The sequence below is a fragment of the Fimicolochytrium jonesii genome (assembly GCF_025526975.1).
Source record: "Fimicolochytrium jonesii strain JEL569 chromosome Unknown EV422scaffold_29, whole genome shotgun sequence".
NCBI lineage: Eukaryota > Fungi > Chytridiomycota > Chytridiomycetes > Spizellomycetales > Powellomycetaceae > Fimicolochytrium > Fimicolochytrium jonesii.
Window position 1 is genome coordinate 346,773 of NW_026515696.1, and position 18,344 is coordinate 365,116.

Consider the following 18,344-nt stretch of genomic DNA (forward strand, 5'->3'; position numbering starts at 1 on the left):
CTACCCAGCATCTATCTATCTATCTATCTATTCAGCGAATGATATCTATTTCTCTACTTTACTTTCGAGATCACTCCACCTTGAGTCTTCCAAAGGCGGATCGCCAATACGCGTGGGCTCGTATATACAATTTCCCCAGACATGCAAGAACATCCGGTATTACGTACTGTAAACGCTCCAATCTTTCACGTCCCCTGCTCAGTTTCCCGTGAGAGCAGGCCATGTCTTCCAGAGAGACGAGAGACGGGTCCCCGCACGAAAACACCCGCAGAAGCATCGCGTGGGAGGACGTATGTCCACGACGCACACGCATCCCGCCCATCCCTCCTGCGCGCCCGTCCCACACTCATTCCAAGTCGGCGTGCACACGGAAAAAGCAGATGGCCAGTGTGTCGCTCACGAGTCGGGGACGTGGCGCGAGTCCGGGAGTGTACATACACGACGGAGGGAGCCCCCTTCGCGAGTGCGGAGCCTGTCCCCGCATTGCGGAAATAGGACGTCGCTGGGGGGGGGGGGGAGTCCCCTTTCCTTTTCGTGTCGCGTGTCGCGTCCAAACGGCGGTGTATTTCCGCGCGCCCATCTTTTTTTGTTGGTTTCCGTCTCCCGCGCATCTCCTACGTATCGCCGCGGTACCTGTAGATGTAGAAGGTGACAGTACAGCCGGCATCCCTGGTTGGACACCGGACTCCTTTTTTCATTGCGCGATATATATATATATACGCATCACGGCTGTCCGGACCCCTGTCAGAGCGGACCGCCGCCCGAGACCAGATCCCCGGGGACCTTGCGGACCGCCCGGGGTATTTTCCACGGAAGTCGTGACGTGCGTCCCCATACCCGCCCGTGATACGGGCTCAACACAGAAGCATATCGGGTGAGGGGTCGGTGTAGGTGCGCGGGTGTCGACGGTGGAGGGGGTGGACGGACAACCCACTCGGCTAGGGTTGTACGACGCCCGGTCGCGGAGCTGAGGAGGGGGCTGGCTACGAGATCCGGTAGTGCGGGCGGTCTCGCATGGATACAGGCTCGTCCGTTACGGTCCAGCCTTCCGGGAAATATGCGGTGGCGGACGCGTGGCATTTTCGGTACCGATAAATCCCCGAGGAGGGGGGGCTTTGAATATGATGTTCGGTCCCACTGTTGGCACCAGCGTGGTCGGCGGATGGAACGTTCTCGGTGGCCGCGGAACACCTGTCGTCAAGTCCTCAACGGCAGGGTTGAGCGATGACGACGGGTCGCAGCCAGGCTCCTGTGGTGTCAGGAAGGGGCGGAGGAGGAAACGAAAGAGGACGCACGTGGACCGCTCAACCCTCTCCGACCGCGGACGTCGACGCCCGAGGGAAGGGTGCGCTTCCTGGGCATGTAGAACGGGTACTGTGAAGACGGATCCGCTCTCACTCCCTTGTTTGCGAGAACCGGACAAAAAGAGGGTGTTAGCTGGAGTGAACCGTGTCACGTACTTCTTCGTGCGGATGTGACCCACACCCATTGATCGAGGTCTGTAGACCCTCTGTCTGTTCGCGGCGGAGAATGTGTGGGATCTACCCAGCGCACTGCGAGCAATTCTGGATTGATCAATCCGGTTGTCTTCGTTCTTTCGAGCCTGGTTAGAGCTCTGGGTGGCCTCACGCCCCCTGTCACTCCGGCTACAGCGCTCTTGACGTTGATCACGTAGCCGACCCGCACCTTCCCCCTCCCGAAAAGTTCCAATCAAAAGCCGGGTTAACAACATCAGAGATGACTCCGAAACGTGGCGCCTGACATCGGACATCCGCCTTCGAGTCGTTGTAGCCGCTGTTTGCCTTAGACCCGTTCAGAAGATTCCAGAAGATCCGATTGATCTCACGCAATCCTTTGCGGAGGGGCTAGCCGCCAGCGCAACTCGGACCTCTTCCTGGTATTCCACTGTACGGATTTCGCTTCCTCCACGCGGTGCCCCTCCTCCTCTTCCCTCCGCGCAATGGGTTTTTGCAGTCTTTCCGCCTGGCAAGAAAGCGAGGGTCAGTGCTACGTAACACACTGAAGACCACGTCTTTCAACTCACTGCTTTAACTCTTAACGTCCGACGGGCTGAACCTGCGTCGCGCTATGCTCATCGCCACCGCGTCAAAGAGGTCCTCAAGGCCGGCGCGGCCTGGCGAGATGGCTCGGAATCCACAACGCTCTCACTTCCTCGTATCCCGTCGCAGCCTGAAAGTTCTGCGTCCGATGCAATGCCTGAGTTCTGGAAGCTTCTGATCGCATGTTGACGGGTTCACGTACGCGCATCTTTCCGATTTCGACAGACGCCCAGTTTGGCGGGAAGGAGGCGCATCAACGAACTTTCCCAACGGCGTAAGCATTCCCATCGCCGGCATCTTCTGAACATGCACAAAGCACGACTCGGCTTCATAATAATAATAGTAGTGTTGGCCTTCTGCATATGCGGGACGGAGATGCGGAGGGAGCAGGTGTGCGAAACCCTCGCACTGATCTCCGGTCAGGCCGTCCGCAAACCAGCCTTCGGTTGACTTACGAAACCACTCAGATTCAAGTTACAACGTCCGGAACGAATATACCGGACTTTGAATATTCATCGTCGACTCCACCCGGCACTGGGTCTCCTTTCTTCTTGTCCTTGCATCTCGCGGCTTGAGCCGTCTGGAAACCCTGCTCGTAAGTGTTACCCCAGTCCCACTCGCGAAACCCTGTTCCGGCGCGGTTCGGAACGGTCAGGTCGGTTAAGCCCAGGCCAAAAGCGACCCGTTCTTTATGGCCGGCGAGGTCCCTGGGTGACTTCGTGGCTAGCCCAGATAAACGAGGGCGCTGGGAGGCTCGACCGCCGTCAAGGACTCCGTAGGAAACGGATCTGCTCTTATTTTGTGCGGCATTGTTTTCGTCCTGTGCTGGTCGGAATGGTCAGGTCAGTTTGCCCAGGCCAAAAGCCACCCGTTCTTTATGGGCGGCAAGGTCCCTGGGTGACCTCGTGGCTAGCCCCAGATAAACGAGGGCGCTGGGAGGCTCGACCGCCGTCGAGAACAGCATTGGCTCGCGCATTGTTTGCGAGTGGTTACGATTTGTTTGCGCAAAGGATGGTTCGGACCACTTCCTCTTCTTCCTTTCCCCCCTTCGTTGGGTGCCTCCTCGCTTTTGATCTCGGACACCTCCGTGTCGTCGATGTTACGGAGGGTGAGCAGGCATGCTGCAGTCTCTCACCTGTCTCTGGTGAGGACGTCCGCAAACTAATCCGCAATTCATATTCGTGAAAACGCCCACATTGTCTGCTACCAAAGGTGCGGCGAAGCCTGAAAATCGACCCGTACGAGCCTTATACCTATCAACGGGTTATGGTTGCTTCGCGGCTGGTGCGTTATCCTCCTGTACTTTGGCACTGTTTCGCCCCGTTGGCTTATGTCCGTACCTCTCTCTCGCCCCTACTACCCCAAGGACAGATTCTTAACCCCGGCGTCAATGCATATGGCAAGCAATGCTCCGGTCCGAAGCAGATATCGGGCCAGCCGGGCGTCGAGGCAGATGTCAAGCATGTCCCGTTGCCATTCAATTCTCCGCTCTACCAAAAATCAACGTGGAGCCCTTCGTCGAGGCGGATGTGTTGACTGTCATGCGGGCAGACCGGCATGTGGCATAATCTAAAGTACTTCTGCAGATTTCTACATCGGCATTAGCTACCTTGGTAATGTAACAGCACCCCGCTCCCCTCAGCAACGTATCGAGAGGGTTTGCTAACTTCATTCGTAATACATAGGAGCCCATAAAAGCAACCCAGGCGCTGCACTCTCCTGTACACACGTCTTTTTTGAAGCCATTTCTACACAACAAACAGTACGGTACGTCTGGAAAGGCCGTCGTGGAGGTCCTCTCGGGATAGTGGCAAAGCCCGCTCCCGTGGCATATAACGGGACGCCCGCTCCCGTGGCATATAACGGAACGGCCGCTCCCATGCCATATAACGGGACGCTCGCTCCCGTGGCATATAACGGGACGCCGTCCACCGTGGCATATAACGGGGTGTTGTGATGCCAGAGAGGCGAGCTTCCCACGTGCAATATATGTGCTTTGATTCACTCGGTTGTTGCGTGAGCTAATGACTGTTGTTTGTCATTTTTCTCTTGCTGCCCTTCCTACTTCCTTTCTCTCATTGATTCTAGTCTCAACAACGAAAATGCCGGGGGAAATCGAGCGACCGCGAGAGATTACAACGTCAGGCACTCCCAAAAGAGCATGCTACCGTTTGGCCTGTTTCGTATTAAGGGGCTTCACCTCATTCGCTTTCCAGTCGAAGGTTGGGCGGACACCTTCGGGACTGTAATGATAGTTGTATGCAAATATAACCTATCGTGTGCTCACGGAGCAGAATCCAATGAGAAACAATGGCGCAAAGTTGTTATGACCCAGCGTTGAGCAGTGGATGACATTCCCTGCTCAATTGTGAACAACCCCGAGGACTCACTTCCCCAAGTACGCAGCAGGATGTTACTCGCTTGACCTCTGCGGATAGCATATGCTATCGCCTCCGTCCGGCCTTACCCGCCAGCATGCACAAATTTGCCCATGACCGAGTTGGACGGGGGTTGGGTGGACGTCACAATGAACCCACGGCAACCTTGTCGACATCGGACTTTGGGCCGGAAAATCTGACCAAAACCGCAATATTCCTTCAAGGGCCTTTCCCGCACGAATCGAATACGCTAATAGATGAGGTTGTGCTGGTTCGGAACTGGATATACACCGCGTTCGGAGAGTTGGCACTCGGAAAAGCTACAGTTTTGCTGATGACAGTCCTTTCCCTAGTTTGTAAAACGACGATGCCCTGGGCGGTGCTCTATATTGTGATCGTGCCCCTCACGAGACGCACTGAATCAACCGAAGGTTGCTTCCCACACATCTTCGTAAATGTGGGCGAATCACTAGCAAATTGCTTTCGCAGGCTGCCATAAAGGCGTAGCGCATGCCTAGGACGGTGCCTTGGGGTTCATCCATCTTCGAAACACCGATCGTCGCGTCCCATCTCCGTTAAGTGTTGGTGCCGGTGGAACCCTCCATATTTCCGTTCTGCGTCGGTGCTCCGCGCAAACCGGTGCTTCTCTGGTTCGAACCGAGGGTCCGTCCACCCGCCACCGTATCCGGATATACCGGAAAGGCTCTCGTCGCCCGAGCTCGAGAATTGAACCCGAGCGGAGAAGCCTGGCTCAACACACCGCCCTTGACCACCCGAAGTCTGGCCTCAAACGACATTTCCGTTCCGTTTCCCTCGATGTCGATGTTGGGCCGACGACCTCTTAGCGAGCACCGATGCATAACAAGCTGGATCTTGCATTCCGGCCGACATACACACAGACGCTATGGAGGCACCTTCCACTCCTCGTCCCGTCTTCTCTCTCCCCACCCGCGAGTGTGCGTGCCGTAGGATGCCTTGTAGTAGCATGCCTACGTTGAATACGTAGCTTTCAAGGTGGAAATCTGATATCTGAAATGGAGCTGGACGCGCACAAGCCCACTTCAGATTCACCTGTCGAAGACGGGAATAACGGCCTCCGCGATGGATCGCAGACATCGCAATCTGAATCGATGAGAGGCGGGCGGCTCTGCGGATGCTGCTCAGCGGGTATGAATCGACAAGCACCGCTTCCTCGCTACAATCAGCCCGCCCCTCCGATGCTTCCGGATATGCACATTCGTCGTTGGGGACGAAAAAATTGCAAATTCATTACTCCCGGGCTAGTGGCAAATTAAAAGATATTACCGGGCGGCTTGCCAGTGGCCCCATATACTCTCAAAACAACAAAAAAAAGACTTTCTCAGCCTGGCGCCTTGCCAAGCGGAATGCAGCAACAGCTCGCTGTTTTATTTTCCGAGTCTCCCTCATCGATCCCCAATCCTTTGCGTTGTTCTCGCCAATCGGAGAGATGATCATTGCATGGACCGAGCGGTATTGCTAGGGTGGACGTTCCTTCGCAGAGATACGCTCTGGTGTTGCGTGCTTTTCGTCGGGCACACTGATCATTGATAGATTAGCTAGGCACGTAGGGAAGGAGGGACAGCGACCGGGAGGAAGGAAGGACCCGGGGTCGGTATAAAAGCCAAGGCAGCTGGTTGCCAGTTTTCCAAGCCTGCATCCCAACACCGTCCCCCTCTTCACCCGAAATCTCTCTCCGAAATGGTTTCAGTCAAACTTTTCGGCATCCTTGCCGCCTCCTTCGCTGCCATCGCCAGCGCCTTGCCCACAAACTCCCTCACACCCCGCGCCGATGGGCCCCTCGACTATCCATACGGGTCCTCGGACATCTCCGTCATCGGCAGCACCTACTTCCAAACCAGCGAAGTAGTCTACCATGGGATGTACCAGCGCTTTTACAACTTCACTGCAACCCTCGCCGTTCGAAACAAAGCCTTCGAGAAAGACGTGGGAGTCCGTTGGTCAGACGACAACTGGCAGACCTCGAAAGAAGCATCCGCCCACTACGTCGCCAACCTCGACCAGCCGGGCTTTGAGCGATGGGAAGTCCTTGCCGGTCAATGGTCGACGATTTCGTACCTCCCCCAAGGCGATCCGGACCCGACATTCACCGCCTATGCGTCTTTTGCAAAGGGGCCGCGTGTGTGGGACCCTCGCCCGAACTACGCCATCGTGCACAAGGCGACGCAGAACAACCCTATCGCATACATCTCATCCACGGTCGAATTCATCCCTTCCCGCTCGGCCGCGTTCTACCTCAAGGGGTCCGTCCGCACGTACGCATTCGACAAGGCCGACGAACAGGCCAACAAACTCGTCGTCCGCTGGTCCGTTGACGGGTGGAAGACTTCCACCGACACCCCTGCCTCGACTTACAACCCGACTGACAAGACGTTCGCGTTCGATTTCCCGGTGGTCAACAGCACTGGCGCGCCCGTTCCTGACAAGGTGGCGTTTGCAATCCGCTATGATACCTCGAAGGGAACTTTCTGGTACAACAACGAGGGGAAGAACATTGAGGCTTACATCCCGACCCCGAATGTGTAGATGACGGGGATCGATTTCGTTTTCTAGAATATAGATAGGATACCGACTTCTGCTCGTTAGATAGATATACTTTTTCTCATACATACCTTTACACACCCCGCACGCTCTCATGTTGAGGGGTCTCCTTCTCCTGTGTGCAGAGTGAAAAAATCATGAATGTTGCGTTGACGTTTGCCGACTGTGGGGGATCCCTTGTGAAGCGAGGTGGAAAAGTTTCGCAGAGCTCAAAATGGGACCCATTCCCCTTTGGGCAAACCGCCGGAGTCTACAGCACACCTGCCGATAAGAGGAGCGTTCTTTTGCAGGTGAAGTTGCCGGGAGATGGTCGTGCGGTGGAAGTGACCGCTACTCGCGGTCAACCGTCATAACGTAATCGTGGCGGAAGCCTCTCATGATTCATGTTTTAAGTCACGCTTGTGTAACGCCAACGCCTAAAGCAAGCATCCAAAGCCCGGTTAGCTCAATCGGCAGAGCGTGAGGCTCTTAACCTCAAGGTTGCGGGTTCGACCCCCGCATCGGGCTTTCCTTTTTTGCCTTCGTCATTTTCGCGTAACTTTTCTGTTGATCCTTCTATTCACTTTTGGCAGTGTCATTTTGCTGGAACACGCTTAACGAATCAACCCTATCCGTTGTCATCCAAGCATAGCTTTCCTCTTTCGTCCTCGTCATTTTCGCATAGGATTTCTGTTGATCTTTCCATTCACTTTTGGCCGTGTCCTTGCTGGAAGACGCTCAACGAATTAACAATATCCGTCGATGACGCCTTTCTTACTGTGGTAGGCTCTTCATCCGATTTGTATGTGACGATGGGATGAGGTAGAGCGTTGCACGATGTGGGAGTAGATTCAGGGTCCGGAAACGAATAAGAAAACGTGGAGTGGTTCTGCTGTATCTGGGCTTGGGTGTTGACTTCCCCGAGGATCTTCACCGCTTCAGTCACTGGTGATTCAAAGGTGGCCGACAAATGCTCTCACGTATGCGGGTAGACCGAAGGCACGACTCAGTCACCTTGGCAAAACGAGCCGATCGATCTTCGTGGATGGGTTCGACCTGCATATATATACGTAGTTGAAAGCGGAGTAGAAGGGCGTTCCCGACGCACATCTCCTCCCCCTTTCACTCTCACTCTGAGCCTCACACCGATCATGCTCACTCTCCGCTCATTCCCCGTAGCCTCGCCAGCAGACGCTGCCAGAGCAACAATCGTTAGACCCGTGCTTCGCCGACTGGAGCTCAGCTTCAACAGCAACGGAAACAACGATCAGATCTGCAATCTGTTCGCAAAGGCGCTGCGTCTCACAGATTTTGACCACTCTCACATCACGGAAGAAGAGCGAGCGGCCGTGCGCTTGATACTCACGGCCATCGGCCCGATCACCGTTGCTTGTGCAAAATGGAACCTTCGCAACCAGCAACAGCCCGTCTTCTGTTTCGGTGGGACATCTGCTGAGGAGCATGTAGCTCGAGTAGCTCATTCTTGTGCCAAACCTCTTTCTGTTCAGTTCTTGGAAGCAGGCCCCGCCATATCAAACCATGGTAGCCATCCCTTCGCGAAGTCGTCGCCGTCGTCCGATGGAGCTTGTCTCCGCAGACACATGCACAAGGCCTTGCCGGGGTTGGTGGAGAAGCTTGTTGGTGGAACGATCGCCCCGGTAATCAGCCTCGGCGGTGTGGGGCTGATGAGAGAGCGTATACACTCTTTCTTGCCTTCGAAGTTCACTTTTGCCAGCCTTTTCTTCGAAGAATCTTTGGGCCGGCACCCTATGCCAAATCTGGACTGGATGGACTGCCACCAGACAGTCACACTCACACCCTTCTCATTCCTTCTTGTTGCAGAGTTCGCTCGTTTCCAAATCTGGGAGTCAAAAACCAGCGAGTAGTCTGACGTCCATTTCCCTGCTAGCAATGCTTATGGCCTAACCGGGACCCACACCTTGCCATTCTTCCAACCACAGCTTTCAACTTGCGTTCAACTTGCGATGGAACGGGAACGGATTACCTGTCATACACCACTCAATGCCTAGCTGAGCATGATCCCAAGACCTTTCCATTCGCCAGAACAAACCACAAAACAACTCATCAGCGACATTACGCTTCTCCGCCAACTGCCTTCCATCTATTCAGGCCTACTTCCGTTCAGCGGCTACGGTTGAGCCCACCACCGCGCGGGGAACGTGGAGCTGTTTTCAAAGGGAAGTCGTTCGTATTGAGGGTGGCTGTGGGACGATGCGCGATGTTTGAAGTGACTGAGAGGATTTTCTTACGTGCCTATTTGCCTCCCGCTGTATTGAGACATCGCTTATTAGTCTGGATCCTTGAAGAGCCGTAGGGCCTTGTTCTTCAAATCCGCTCTATCAGCTCCCGATATGTTTGTTTTCTTTGGGGTCAGGTCTGGGCCCCATTCCCTGCCGCATCCGCAGACAGCGACATGCGGAAGCGGCCAAACGACCTTGTATGCACGGAGTAGCGCCTGCGCGCCGGTTGTTGGAAAGCCCATGGTTGACTGTCAGTTGGACGCGCTGTCGAAATCGGGGTGAGCTCCTCCGCTCAATATTCTTTCTTGCGCCGCAAACTTTCCATTGTGCACTTCAAATCCAGGTGATTGCGTGGCGTTTGCCGACGTGGGCACCGCAACACCGGAAAACTAAATTCAACCTTCGAAGAGCTATGAGTGATGTTAATTTTGCCCCGGGAACTGCATCGCGAGCGTTGTGTACCGTAGGAATGTTTGGGTGGTCAACGGACGGTTGAGTTCTGCCATCCTCACGCTGAGCTCACCTCTTCGGCGATTCGCGGCGCATATTTCGCTGCTTGCGAGCGATACGGGATCAGAGCGTGTTCGAAAGTTTCACCATGAAGGACACAAAAGATGCGAGCACTCGGCGGGACGGCAAAGACAATAAAATTCCACGCACAGCGGATCTGAAGGATGTCGAGGCAGACAGCGACGCCGTGTCGGACTCCACAGCGGTTAACGCAAGCAACAGCGGGCTTGTGTTCTGGTTAATCACTTTGGGTCAAGCATCAGTTGCTCTTGGCATCTTCCTCCTCTTCTGGTGTCTCGAATACAGTGACTCCCTAACCATTGGCTCGATTCCCGCTGATTGGTGATTTACGTTTTGATAACCGTCCTCCTTATGTGTTCGGCACGGTGTGCGCAGATGCTGGTAGTCAAAGCGATGGCGCTGCTGGTCAGCCGGAAAGCTTCCTCGACCGAAGGAGCCTCCATTGGACCGCTGCTTTTCTGCGCTCACATCCATGTACCGCTTAGTTCGTCGATGTCAGGGTTTATGAGATTCATCACCACATTCATGGCCGTATTCGTCATTGCCGCGGAACTTGCGACGATTCTTGTTTACATCAAGCCGGTTGCGAAACCGGAAATTGCGGCTCATGGCAGTTTGTTGGGCTGGACTGTTCTCCCGCCGGCGTCTTTGCTGAACACCAGCATACCTCTCGATGCGGGCGGCGTCTTATCTACCATATACACATCTTCGCTGACAGCAACGCGAGCTTATGGCGTGCCAAAAGCATCTGGGTAGGGAAGCGTCTTCGTCCTACATCCTGAATCGGTTCTGGTTTCAATTGCTAACCCTCGCACTCTAGTCTTCTGGTCACCACACAGTTCGCAAACCAGCCGCCGACCATCCCAAAGAACGCGACGGTGGGACAGTACAATCTGAAGTGCAAAGTGCCTGGAATACAAGTTTCGTGCAAGTGCAGCGGGGCCTCAAGCTGGGCGTCTGTGGATGATACCAGTCTGCTTGGAAAGATGTCGAATTTCCTCACATTCTACAACGATACCCACATCATCCTTCCGGCGACACAATCGCCGACCTTTTCCGCCGCATACTTTGTTCCCTGCAGCTGCTCCGCCACTTACGGTTTGGCCGATGTTGAAGGCACGGGGACCGTGCGGAGTAGAAATCCTTCCATGAAAACGGTGCCAGAGAAGGCCTCATTCTCTGAAATTCGATACGATCTTTCACCTTCGCAGATCGCAGATCAGGGCCCTGCAGGACAGACTGGCAACCGTACCGTCGCAGATAGCGCTCACGGAAGTTAGTCTCGTTGGGATCTACACCAATTTCACCCAGACGGGGGCTGAGATCAGTGGGATATCGCCGATTCTGAGCAGCGGATTGGAAGCATACCTGACCTGGAGCATACCGGCCGTGGCTTGGGGCCAGGCGTCGCAAACGTACGATCTCTATCTGTCGCAGACCAACGCATTCAAGGTTTATGTCGGATGGGCCGCGCTCTTCTACGTCACCATCTCCCTCGCAATTTCGTTGGCGTCCCTTTTGTACATGGCAACCGTCGGTGTACGCAGTTCCCAGCTCGGGATCTTGCGACGTCTGAACGAGCCAGTTTTGATGATGCTCGACCTGGCGAGGGTTCTTTCCGACGCTCGGCAAGCGCTGACTGGACTGTACAGCTTGCAGGCTGTCCTGGGAGTCCTCAACTCCTGGCGGCTACGGTACGAAACTTCGGATGACGGGACATTGGGACAGATGACTCATGGAGAGGGAGTCGGCAATGGTTCTGCAGCTGATGCTTCGGAAGTCGAAGGCCAGGCGGATCTCTTCGGTGAGAAGGGCTTGCAAATCGCCAAATGCCTTCTGGCATTTCTTCTGAGCGGCACTGTGTGCGTGCTCTTTTGGTGCAGCCGGTTCATCAACATCACCCTGCCCGTCACCGTGCACGCTGATGAATCTGTGCACGATTATTCCGAAACTATCCTCTATTGCGCTCTGGTGGTTTTGGCGGAGATTTCGGCCCACTGCTTCCACCATTCCGTAATGGCCGCCGCCGCCGCCTGGATTGGTTCCCAACTCAGCCGTCCCTCCGGAGAGACAACGGACTGGGTGCTTTTCGCGGCTGGTGTACGACTACCCATCCGAGCGAACGACGTGTCCAAACGGGTGCGGGTCTTGCTCGTTTTCGTATTCTCCATGGTCGCACTTGCCTCATCGGTTTTGGTATCGACGAAGATCTTCCACAATTGGGACGTTTTCCATCATGGAAGTTTGACCGGATACCAAGTGAACCCAAAAAGTTCTAGACCCAAGCACGACGCTCGACACTCGCCGCTATTTTGGCGTCACTATGTCGTGCAGCGCATTCCGGATGTACGGAACACCCAGTGCTGGTGGAATCATTGCCAGTGCTCAGTTTGGACAGGCCCCTTCTACCGTACGAGATGTGCCGGTAGGCTCTTACGAGTTCCGGGCGAAGATACCGGCAACGTACACCAACTGCAAATGCAAGGACAATTGCACGTGGGTTCCTATCTCCGACAGCAGTTTACTCGGATCAGCAAATTTCCTCCAAATGGTCAACAGCACGCATCTCATCTTACCATCCCAGCAGACCAAAATATCAACTTCAGCCACGGGTACATGGTGCCCTGTTCTTGCTCGGTGCGATACGGAGTGGGTGATGTAGAAGGCTCGGCCATGGTCTTTGCCAAAAATTCGGCATTTCGAACGGCCCCTTCACGGGTTTCTGGCGAGCTTGAGCACGAGGTCACTCCCGAGCAGAGAATGCGATGGTGGCGCTGATATTGAAACTTGGGAGTCAAGCCGACCTTCTTCGCTACACTCAGGGCACCGGAGTATGGGATGTGGCATCGCGACTGCCCATCGACGAGACCGGGGAAACATATATGGGACGAGGGTTGGAATGTATGATCGCGTCAATGCTCTCGCAGGTCCTGCATTATGCAGCCGATAGCGTGGTGTACGACATCCCGCTGGGGACCGCCACTGGACTCACGGCAATCATTGGGATTCCGGCAGTAATCTACGTTACAGTCTGCTGTCTGACGTCCCTCATTTGCCTCATTGGCTTGCGCGTGATCATGATCCCGGGGAGCCCGTGGTTGGTGAAGCTGACGAAGAGGGTCAAAGAGCCTCTGCTGGTTTTGACGGACGTCTCTGATGTGATTTCAAAGTGCACACCTGAGAAGCCGTCGCAGACAGAGGAACAGATCCTAGGGAGGGTGATGTCGAGTCGATTGCGGTACGAGGTAGCGGACGGGAAGGCCGGGAACCGTTCGGGTTTGGTTCTCAGCAGGAACAACCTTCGAGACTAGCCTAGTCCGATATTCCCGAGAGACCTGACGCTGTTTTTTGGTAGTCTGCTTGATGTGATTTGCTTAAATAGTAAATAACCGCCTTCCTTGTCTGAATCGTGGGATGAGAAAAGCGCAAGTTGACAGGGACTCCTGAATTGACAGTACCACGCGCTCCACGTTTTCCATTTCAAGTTTTCAACAGCGTGACCCATTTCTTTGCAGATTGCACGAGCTACAACAAAGTCGCAGCTCGGCGCTCTCGGCGGCGTCATGAACCGACGTTCGGCGTGCATTGTGCAACGTGGCTTTCTATTCGGTCATTCGGAAATTCGAATTCTCGGCGTTCCTTTCGGAGGTTCTGCTCAATATCGAATTACGACGAATCGACGCGGCGACGCCCATGTCTCCCAACGTGCCATGTTGATGGCCCGCCTTCAAGTTTTGCACCGATGGGCGCTATACAGCTGTTCAGTATCCCAGGGGAATACTAAGTGGATAGAAACGCATGACATGAGGCCCGAGAGCTGTGAACTTTGTCGCGGACCGCTGATCTGGTACGGCAACTCGATCAATTGTCGGGTGATATAAAGAGGCAGTGTGAGCAGGAAGCAATCCTCTTTGTGCCCGCTGCCAGTTCTTGATCAACCTCCCTCAAAATGCTCGTCGTTCCTTTCCTGTTGGCTGTCGCCACCGCGACATCCGTCTCTTCGGCTGCTCCCACTCCCACTACCGTGACACCTGCCGGAACGTATACGGGCAAGGCCTGCCCGCAGTCGCCCACATACGCACAATACTTAGGCATCCCCTTCGCCAAGCCGCCTACCGGTGACTTGCGATTCGCGGCTCCCGTCGCATACGATGGTCCATTCAAGTCCAACGTTACCCAGATGCCGCCGGCTTGCTATCAGAACGCTTTCTCCGGATTCCCTGTGCCCGCTAACCAAAGCGAAGACTGTTAGTGTCAGAGTTGGAAATCTTTTTCCCATGAAAGAAAGCTCATACCATCGTACCCTTCTCTCCTGTTACTCACAGGTTTATTCCTCAACGTTTACGCGCCCGTTATCAGACCCGCCAAGCCTCTGCCCGTTCGTTTCTTTATCTGTATGTACTGTAACTAAGTTTGGGCGGCTCATAATCTTGTGTTGTTTTCGTTGCTGACAGAAGCGAACTTCTTTGTTTAGATGGAGGTGGATTCCAGAGTGGTGACGTCTCTTCCCACTATTACGATGGATGCCAGGCCGTAAGAAGGGCCGCGCCTCCTACGGATTCGATTGTCGTCACCGTGAATTACCGCGTTGGCCCACAAGGATTCTTGGCACACCCTGTTTTCGCCGCGGCCGATGGGTCCGTCGGCAATTACGGATTCCTCGACCAGCAGCTTGCTCTGAAATGGGTCAAGGCCAATATCCGACAGTTTGGCGGCGACCCAGCAAAAGTTGTAATATTTGGAGAGTCAGCAGGAGGAAATTCCGTTTTCGCCCATATGGCCGCCCCATCCAGCGCCGGTCTCTTCTCCGCGGCTGTGTCGCAGAGCGGTCTCGCAGTCGGGATGTTCCCCAAGGATGTCGCAGCGGAAGTCGCTCGCGAGTTTGCGAACAACGCCGGATGCACTTCCGGGGATGTTGCCTCGTGTTTAAGGTGCGTTGCGAATCATCCGGAGCGTCAATTTTCTGTATATATGCTAAGCCCTTCATCCCTATCAGGTCCTTACCGCCTGCAGCTATCTTGAACGCGAGCATGGTTTCACCGTCTCTCGGGCAACCGGGCTACAAGTTTACGGACATACTCAAGTACGGGACTCCGGACTATGGGCTGGTCCAAGACGCGGTGACTTTTCCGAATGTGTCGCGAGATGCTTTCCTGAGCGGAGAGTTCAACAAGGTGCCCGTGCTCGCGGGCACAAATCTCAAGGAGGCCAATCTGTTCTTACCAAGACACAACTTTACTGAGGACGATTACAAGACTTATATATCGGATTCCTTCCCGGCCAACCTGACCTCCGCCGTCTCAGCGCTTTATCCTCTTTCCGCAATGTCCCCGGCGGCCGCAATCTCCCAGATCGCTACGGATCGTTGGATGGCGTGTCCCAGTCGTCGCGACCTGAAAGCCATTGCCGCGGCCGGAGTTCCCACCTACGCCTACCTCTACAATGTCACGCTTTCTTGCAACTTCATCCCAGGCGTTCCGTCCAAATTGCTCGGGCCGTCGCACTACTCGGAAATCCCACTCGTCTTTGATTTCACCACCTTCGCCGGGCCTTGTACTGCCACCCAGGCGGAGCAGGATCTGGCGCTTGCCATGGGCATCGCCTGGACATCCATGGCCGAGCGGGGTCGTCCGTTCAATGACACCGCCGCGACATGGCCACAGTACCCGGGGTATGAGGATCTGAGCGTGGCCGGGCCTACCGCCGTTACCACGGAAAAACAGCTTGACTACTGGAATCCTCGCTGCGCGATTTTCGACCAGATCGATTGGCCCTACGTTATTACGCAGACCAACTACACTACTCAAAGCAACGGTACTGGAGCCGCCTCGACACCTTCCGGGTCCTCGAGCGGGTCAAACACAAACTCAGCCTCGGCCCCGGCCGGGCACATCGCCCCGGCTATGATGGTGGTTGTTGTTCTCGCACTTGCGATCCTCTAAGCTATAGGACATTAGCATCTCTCGTTGTTAGAATTGTATTTTAGATTTCTTACTGTACAGTACACAGTCATGTCTACAACCGGTCAGCCGCGCTAGAAACTTCCTAGTAGCGCCAAACTTTGCTGCAGGGAATCCCGCCTTCCAAACTTCTCGTCTGCTGCCCATGGCTAAGAAGAAAACACGTTGTGCTTCGGTAAGGCGCGCAGGACGACCCTTTCTGAACGCCCCTGAAGGCAACAGCCTCTCGGTCCACTGCCTAATGGCAGTATGTAGCATGCTGGGGGCTCCTCATTTGATATGTTGCCACCTCAGTCGCTTCCTACAATTACCACCACCTTCCCTCCAGCCTTTCCACGCGCCTCGCATCGCCGCATGGCGTCCTTACCGTCTTTCAAGTCAAAGGGTTGATCAACGCGACCCCTCAATCTGCCCTGGCTAACAAGCTTGCCGAGGTGTTCCAATTGCCGCCCGTCCGGTTCAGCAATGAAAAAGGATGCAGTTTTTCGAATTTTGAGACCTCCAACGGCGAAGTTGCGATAGAGGACATTGGAGCCGCAATCGAGATGATCCGTCCGCCTGGTTCGAGAATGGACGAAGGATCGAGCAGAATCTCGCGTGCAAGCGCACCACCTACGGTATCAATCTCGAGATGACACTTCTTCAGACTCTGTTTTTGGATGTTTTTCGCAAGTGAGGTGAAGGATGGAGGAGTGATGTCGATTGTTGCGGCGGCATGAAACGAACGAACCAGGTCGAGTGATTGCACACTGCACACTGCGTAACGTGCATGTCCGACCGAGCCGGGGGCGTCGGTCAAAAGGAGCCGTATATCCGAGATTGTCGGAACCACATCTAAACTCGGGGCTGCAGAGGCCAGGCCACTTTCAATAAAAACCGCCTGATAGGCCGTCAGTCCGGATAGGGAAATCGTTACAAGCTCTTTGTTCCATTCGGAGGACGAGATGTCTTGTGGACACGGAGGAGCCAGCGAAAGCTCGTGTTCAAGCGCTAAGGTAAAGTCGGCGGTCATAGGCAAGGAGAGCCCAGACGAGGTCTCCCTCGCGAAATTTGGGTGTCGGTGAGATTCCAGTGGCTGGGTCTGGCGCAGCGGGATAGATCTGGTGGATTATCCCCACGAGATCATGCCCCGGGATCGCCCCGCGGTGCTCATGGAACCGGGAGGGCTCGAGTACTTCAGCCCAAGTCAGTTCCCCGCGAGTGAAAGCTGTGGTGAGAACGCGGACTGAGTATTCTAATTGTCCAGCCGATTCGGCTCCGGTGGGTCAGGGGATACTGATGAGAATTGGAGGTCCGCTGATGCAGGAAGCTTTCCAGGAACTCGAAAGGGGGCGAAGAGTTGATAGAATGTCCCGGGAGATGAAGTGCTCGCATTATTGGGCCTGATATGTGAGGGGACTGCGCTGTAAGGAGTAATACATACTGTAGTTGTCGTCGCCGGAGGCGGTGGTTAGCAAATGAGTACTGGTGCTTTCCTCGCAGTGGGAGCACAACCACAAGGATGACAGCAGCCCGACGGGAAAGTGACGGGTGACGCGCTGTCGAAATATCTCAATGGTCTCTCCGACATTGCGCAACTCTTTTTCCCACGCTACAAAAATGCATGGGTCGAAGAATACGCCTCGAATGTTCCCTCATGAGCACGACGAAGTATTGACATAACGTATTCCTTCTGCATTCAGCGCCCAATCGACCAGCCGTCTGAACACCCTCAACGTCTTCCGGTAGCATGTTTTGCGGGCATCTGAACATCACTGACTTATTACCTATACGATCTACATCTTAATTGTCGACAGTTTTACACCACTGCGCTCGGTTTCCACGTAAGCATCCATCCCGCGGTTCTATGGTCCTGAACGGGGGACAAAGAATTTGACAGCGCGTGCTCCGTCCCGTCTAGCAAATGTGAAGGCTGTGTGAAACAGTGTGAGGAATAGCCAGACTGTCCCAACTTGAAAGCCAGTCTCTCAGTCTTCAAAAACCGGGAAGCAACTCCACCCCATCGCTCAGAGTCTCAATCCATCGAAGCCGCAAAGGAAGTGGAACGTACTTGCAGAAAATGACGACTGACATTGACACTCGCCGGGATGGGATATAATAGAGATGGGGTGGGAGAAAGAATAACTGCCAAAAAGTGATGACAGCCTTGCGCGGGAAATAACAGGCTTCCGCGCGAAATAACTTACGTTCTTAGGGTTACATGCGCGAGTAACAGCCAAAAGAAGTCCACGGATCTAGGGTCTTTCCTGGAGGCGGCAACGCCGCCGTGGCCAGGCCTTGTTTGGGTAACTAACCTACCATAACAACACGCTCCGCTCGGACGGCCTTCCGCCCGGTTAGGGCTGGGTGTTACTAACCCCTAATCCTAACCCTAACTGGGGCACTTAGCAAGGTAGCGTGGATAGCAAACACGGGTAGCGTCGTTAGCAACTGCCTTTTTTTAGCACCATGAGGCTCTACACCGCACACTCCCTACTCAGCTACATACGATATGTCCAGCGTATCCAGCCATTAATCTGATCTACGGCCCAGACCCAGACTCCGAGGACAACGAACCAGAGGAGCCAATTTGTACGTGGAAGGAATGGTCCACAC

General features: G+C 54.6%; 7 protein-coding genes and 1 non-coding gene across 8 annotated transcripts; 6 read left to right on the forward strand and 2 right to left on the reverse strand.

Annotated features, from left to right (window-relative positions):
• The first annotated feature begins 7 nt into the window (after window positions 1-7).
• EV422DRAFT_231689 (uncharacterized protein) lies at window positions 8-956 on the forward strand. The gene has a single exon (XM_053065557.1). The coding sequence runs from the start codon at window positions 222-224 to the stop codon at window positions 876-878; it is 657 nt and encodes a 218-aa protein (XP_052922281.1). The 5' UTR covers window positions 8-221; the 3' UTR covers window positions 879-956.
• Window positions 957-983: 27 nt separating this feature from the next.
• On the reverse strand, window positions 984-3,036 carry EV422DRAFT_509139 (uncharacterized protein; the record flags this gene model as incomplete). The annotated part of the gene is made up of 9 exons (XM_053068819.1): window positions 984-1,191; window positions 1,296-1,437; window positions 1,461-1,514; window positions 1,555-1,634; window positions 1,687-1,852; window positions 1,889-1,983; window positions 2,263-2,510; window positions 2,539-2,880; window positions 2,929-3,036. 9 exons carry the CDS (start codon window positions 3,034-3,036, stop codon window positions 984-986), a joined length of 1,443 nt encoding a protein of 480 aa, XP_052922282.1.
• Window positions 3,037-6,084: 3,048 nt separating this feature from the next.
• EV422DRAFT_542380 (uncharacterized protein) lies at window positions 6,085-7,336 on the forward strand. The gene has a single exon (XM_053071271.1). It carries the CDS (start codon window positions 6,158-6,160, stop codon window positions 7,001-7,003), a length of 846 nt encoding a protein of 281 aa, XP_052922283.1. The 5' UTR covers window positions 6,085-6,157; the 3' UTR covers window positions 7,004-7,336.
• A 116-nt stretch (window positions 7,337-7,452) lies between these two features.
• EV422DRAFT_t126 lies at window positions 7,453-7,525 on the forward strand. Its single transcript has one exon. It is a non-coding gene; the product is annotated as a tRNA-Lys (tRNA).
• Window positions 7,526-7,983: 458 nt separating this feature from the next.
• Window positions 7,984-9,770, forward strand: EV422DRAFT_232053 (uncharacterized protein). The gene is made up of 4 exons (XM_053065561.1): window positions 7,984-8,655; window positions 8,840-8,879; window positions 8,959-9,601; window positions 9,669-9,770. Exons 1-3 carry the CDS (start codon window positions 8,149-8,151, stop codon window positions 9,330-9,332), a joined length of 921 nt encoding a protein of 306 aa, XP_052922284.1. The 5' UTR covers window positions 7,984-8,148; the 3' UTR covers window positions 9,333-9,601; window positions 9,669-9,770.
• Window positions 9,770-11,191, forward strand: EV422DRAFT_231963 (uncharacterized protein). Its single transcript, XM_053065559.1, has 2 exons — window positions 9,770-10,541; window positions 10,610-11,191. The coding sequence occupies exons 1-2, from the start codon at window positions 10,141-10,143 to the stop codon at window positions 11,067-11,069; spliced, it is 861 nt and encodes a 286-aa protein (XP_052922285.1). The 5' UTR covers window positions 9,770-10,140; the 3' UTR covers window positions 11,070-11,191.
• A 2,366-nt stretch (window positions 11,192-13,557) lies between these two features.
• EV422DRAFT_231966 (Carboxylesterase) lies at window positions 13,558-15,942 on the forward strand. Its single transcript, XM_053065560.1, has 4 exons — window positions 13,558-14,036; window positions 14,115-14,183; window positions 14,264-14,720; window positions 14,786-15,942. The coding sequence occupies exons 1-4, from the start codon at window positions 13,739-13,741 to the stop codon at window positions 15,729-15,731; spliced, it is 1,770 nt and encodes a 589-aa protein (XP_052922286.1). The 5' UTR covers window positions 13,558-13,738; the 3' UTR covers window positions 15,732-15,942.
• Window positions 15,943-16,942, reverse strand: EV422DRAFT_232118 (uncharacterized protein). The gene has a single exon (XM_053065562.1). It carries the CDS (start codon window positions 16,759-16,761, stop codon window positions 16,153-16,155), a length of 609 nt encoding a protein of 202 aa, XP_052922287.1. The 5' UTR covers window positions 16,762-16,942; the 3' UTR covers window positions 15,943-16,152.
• Window positions 16,943-18,344: the final 1,402 nt, after the last annotated feature.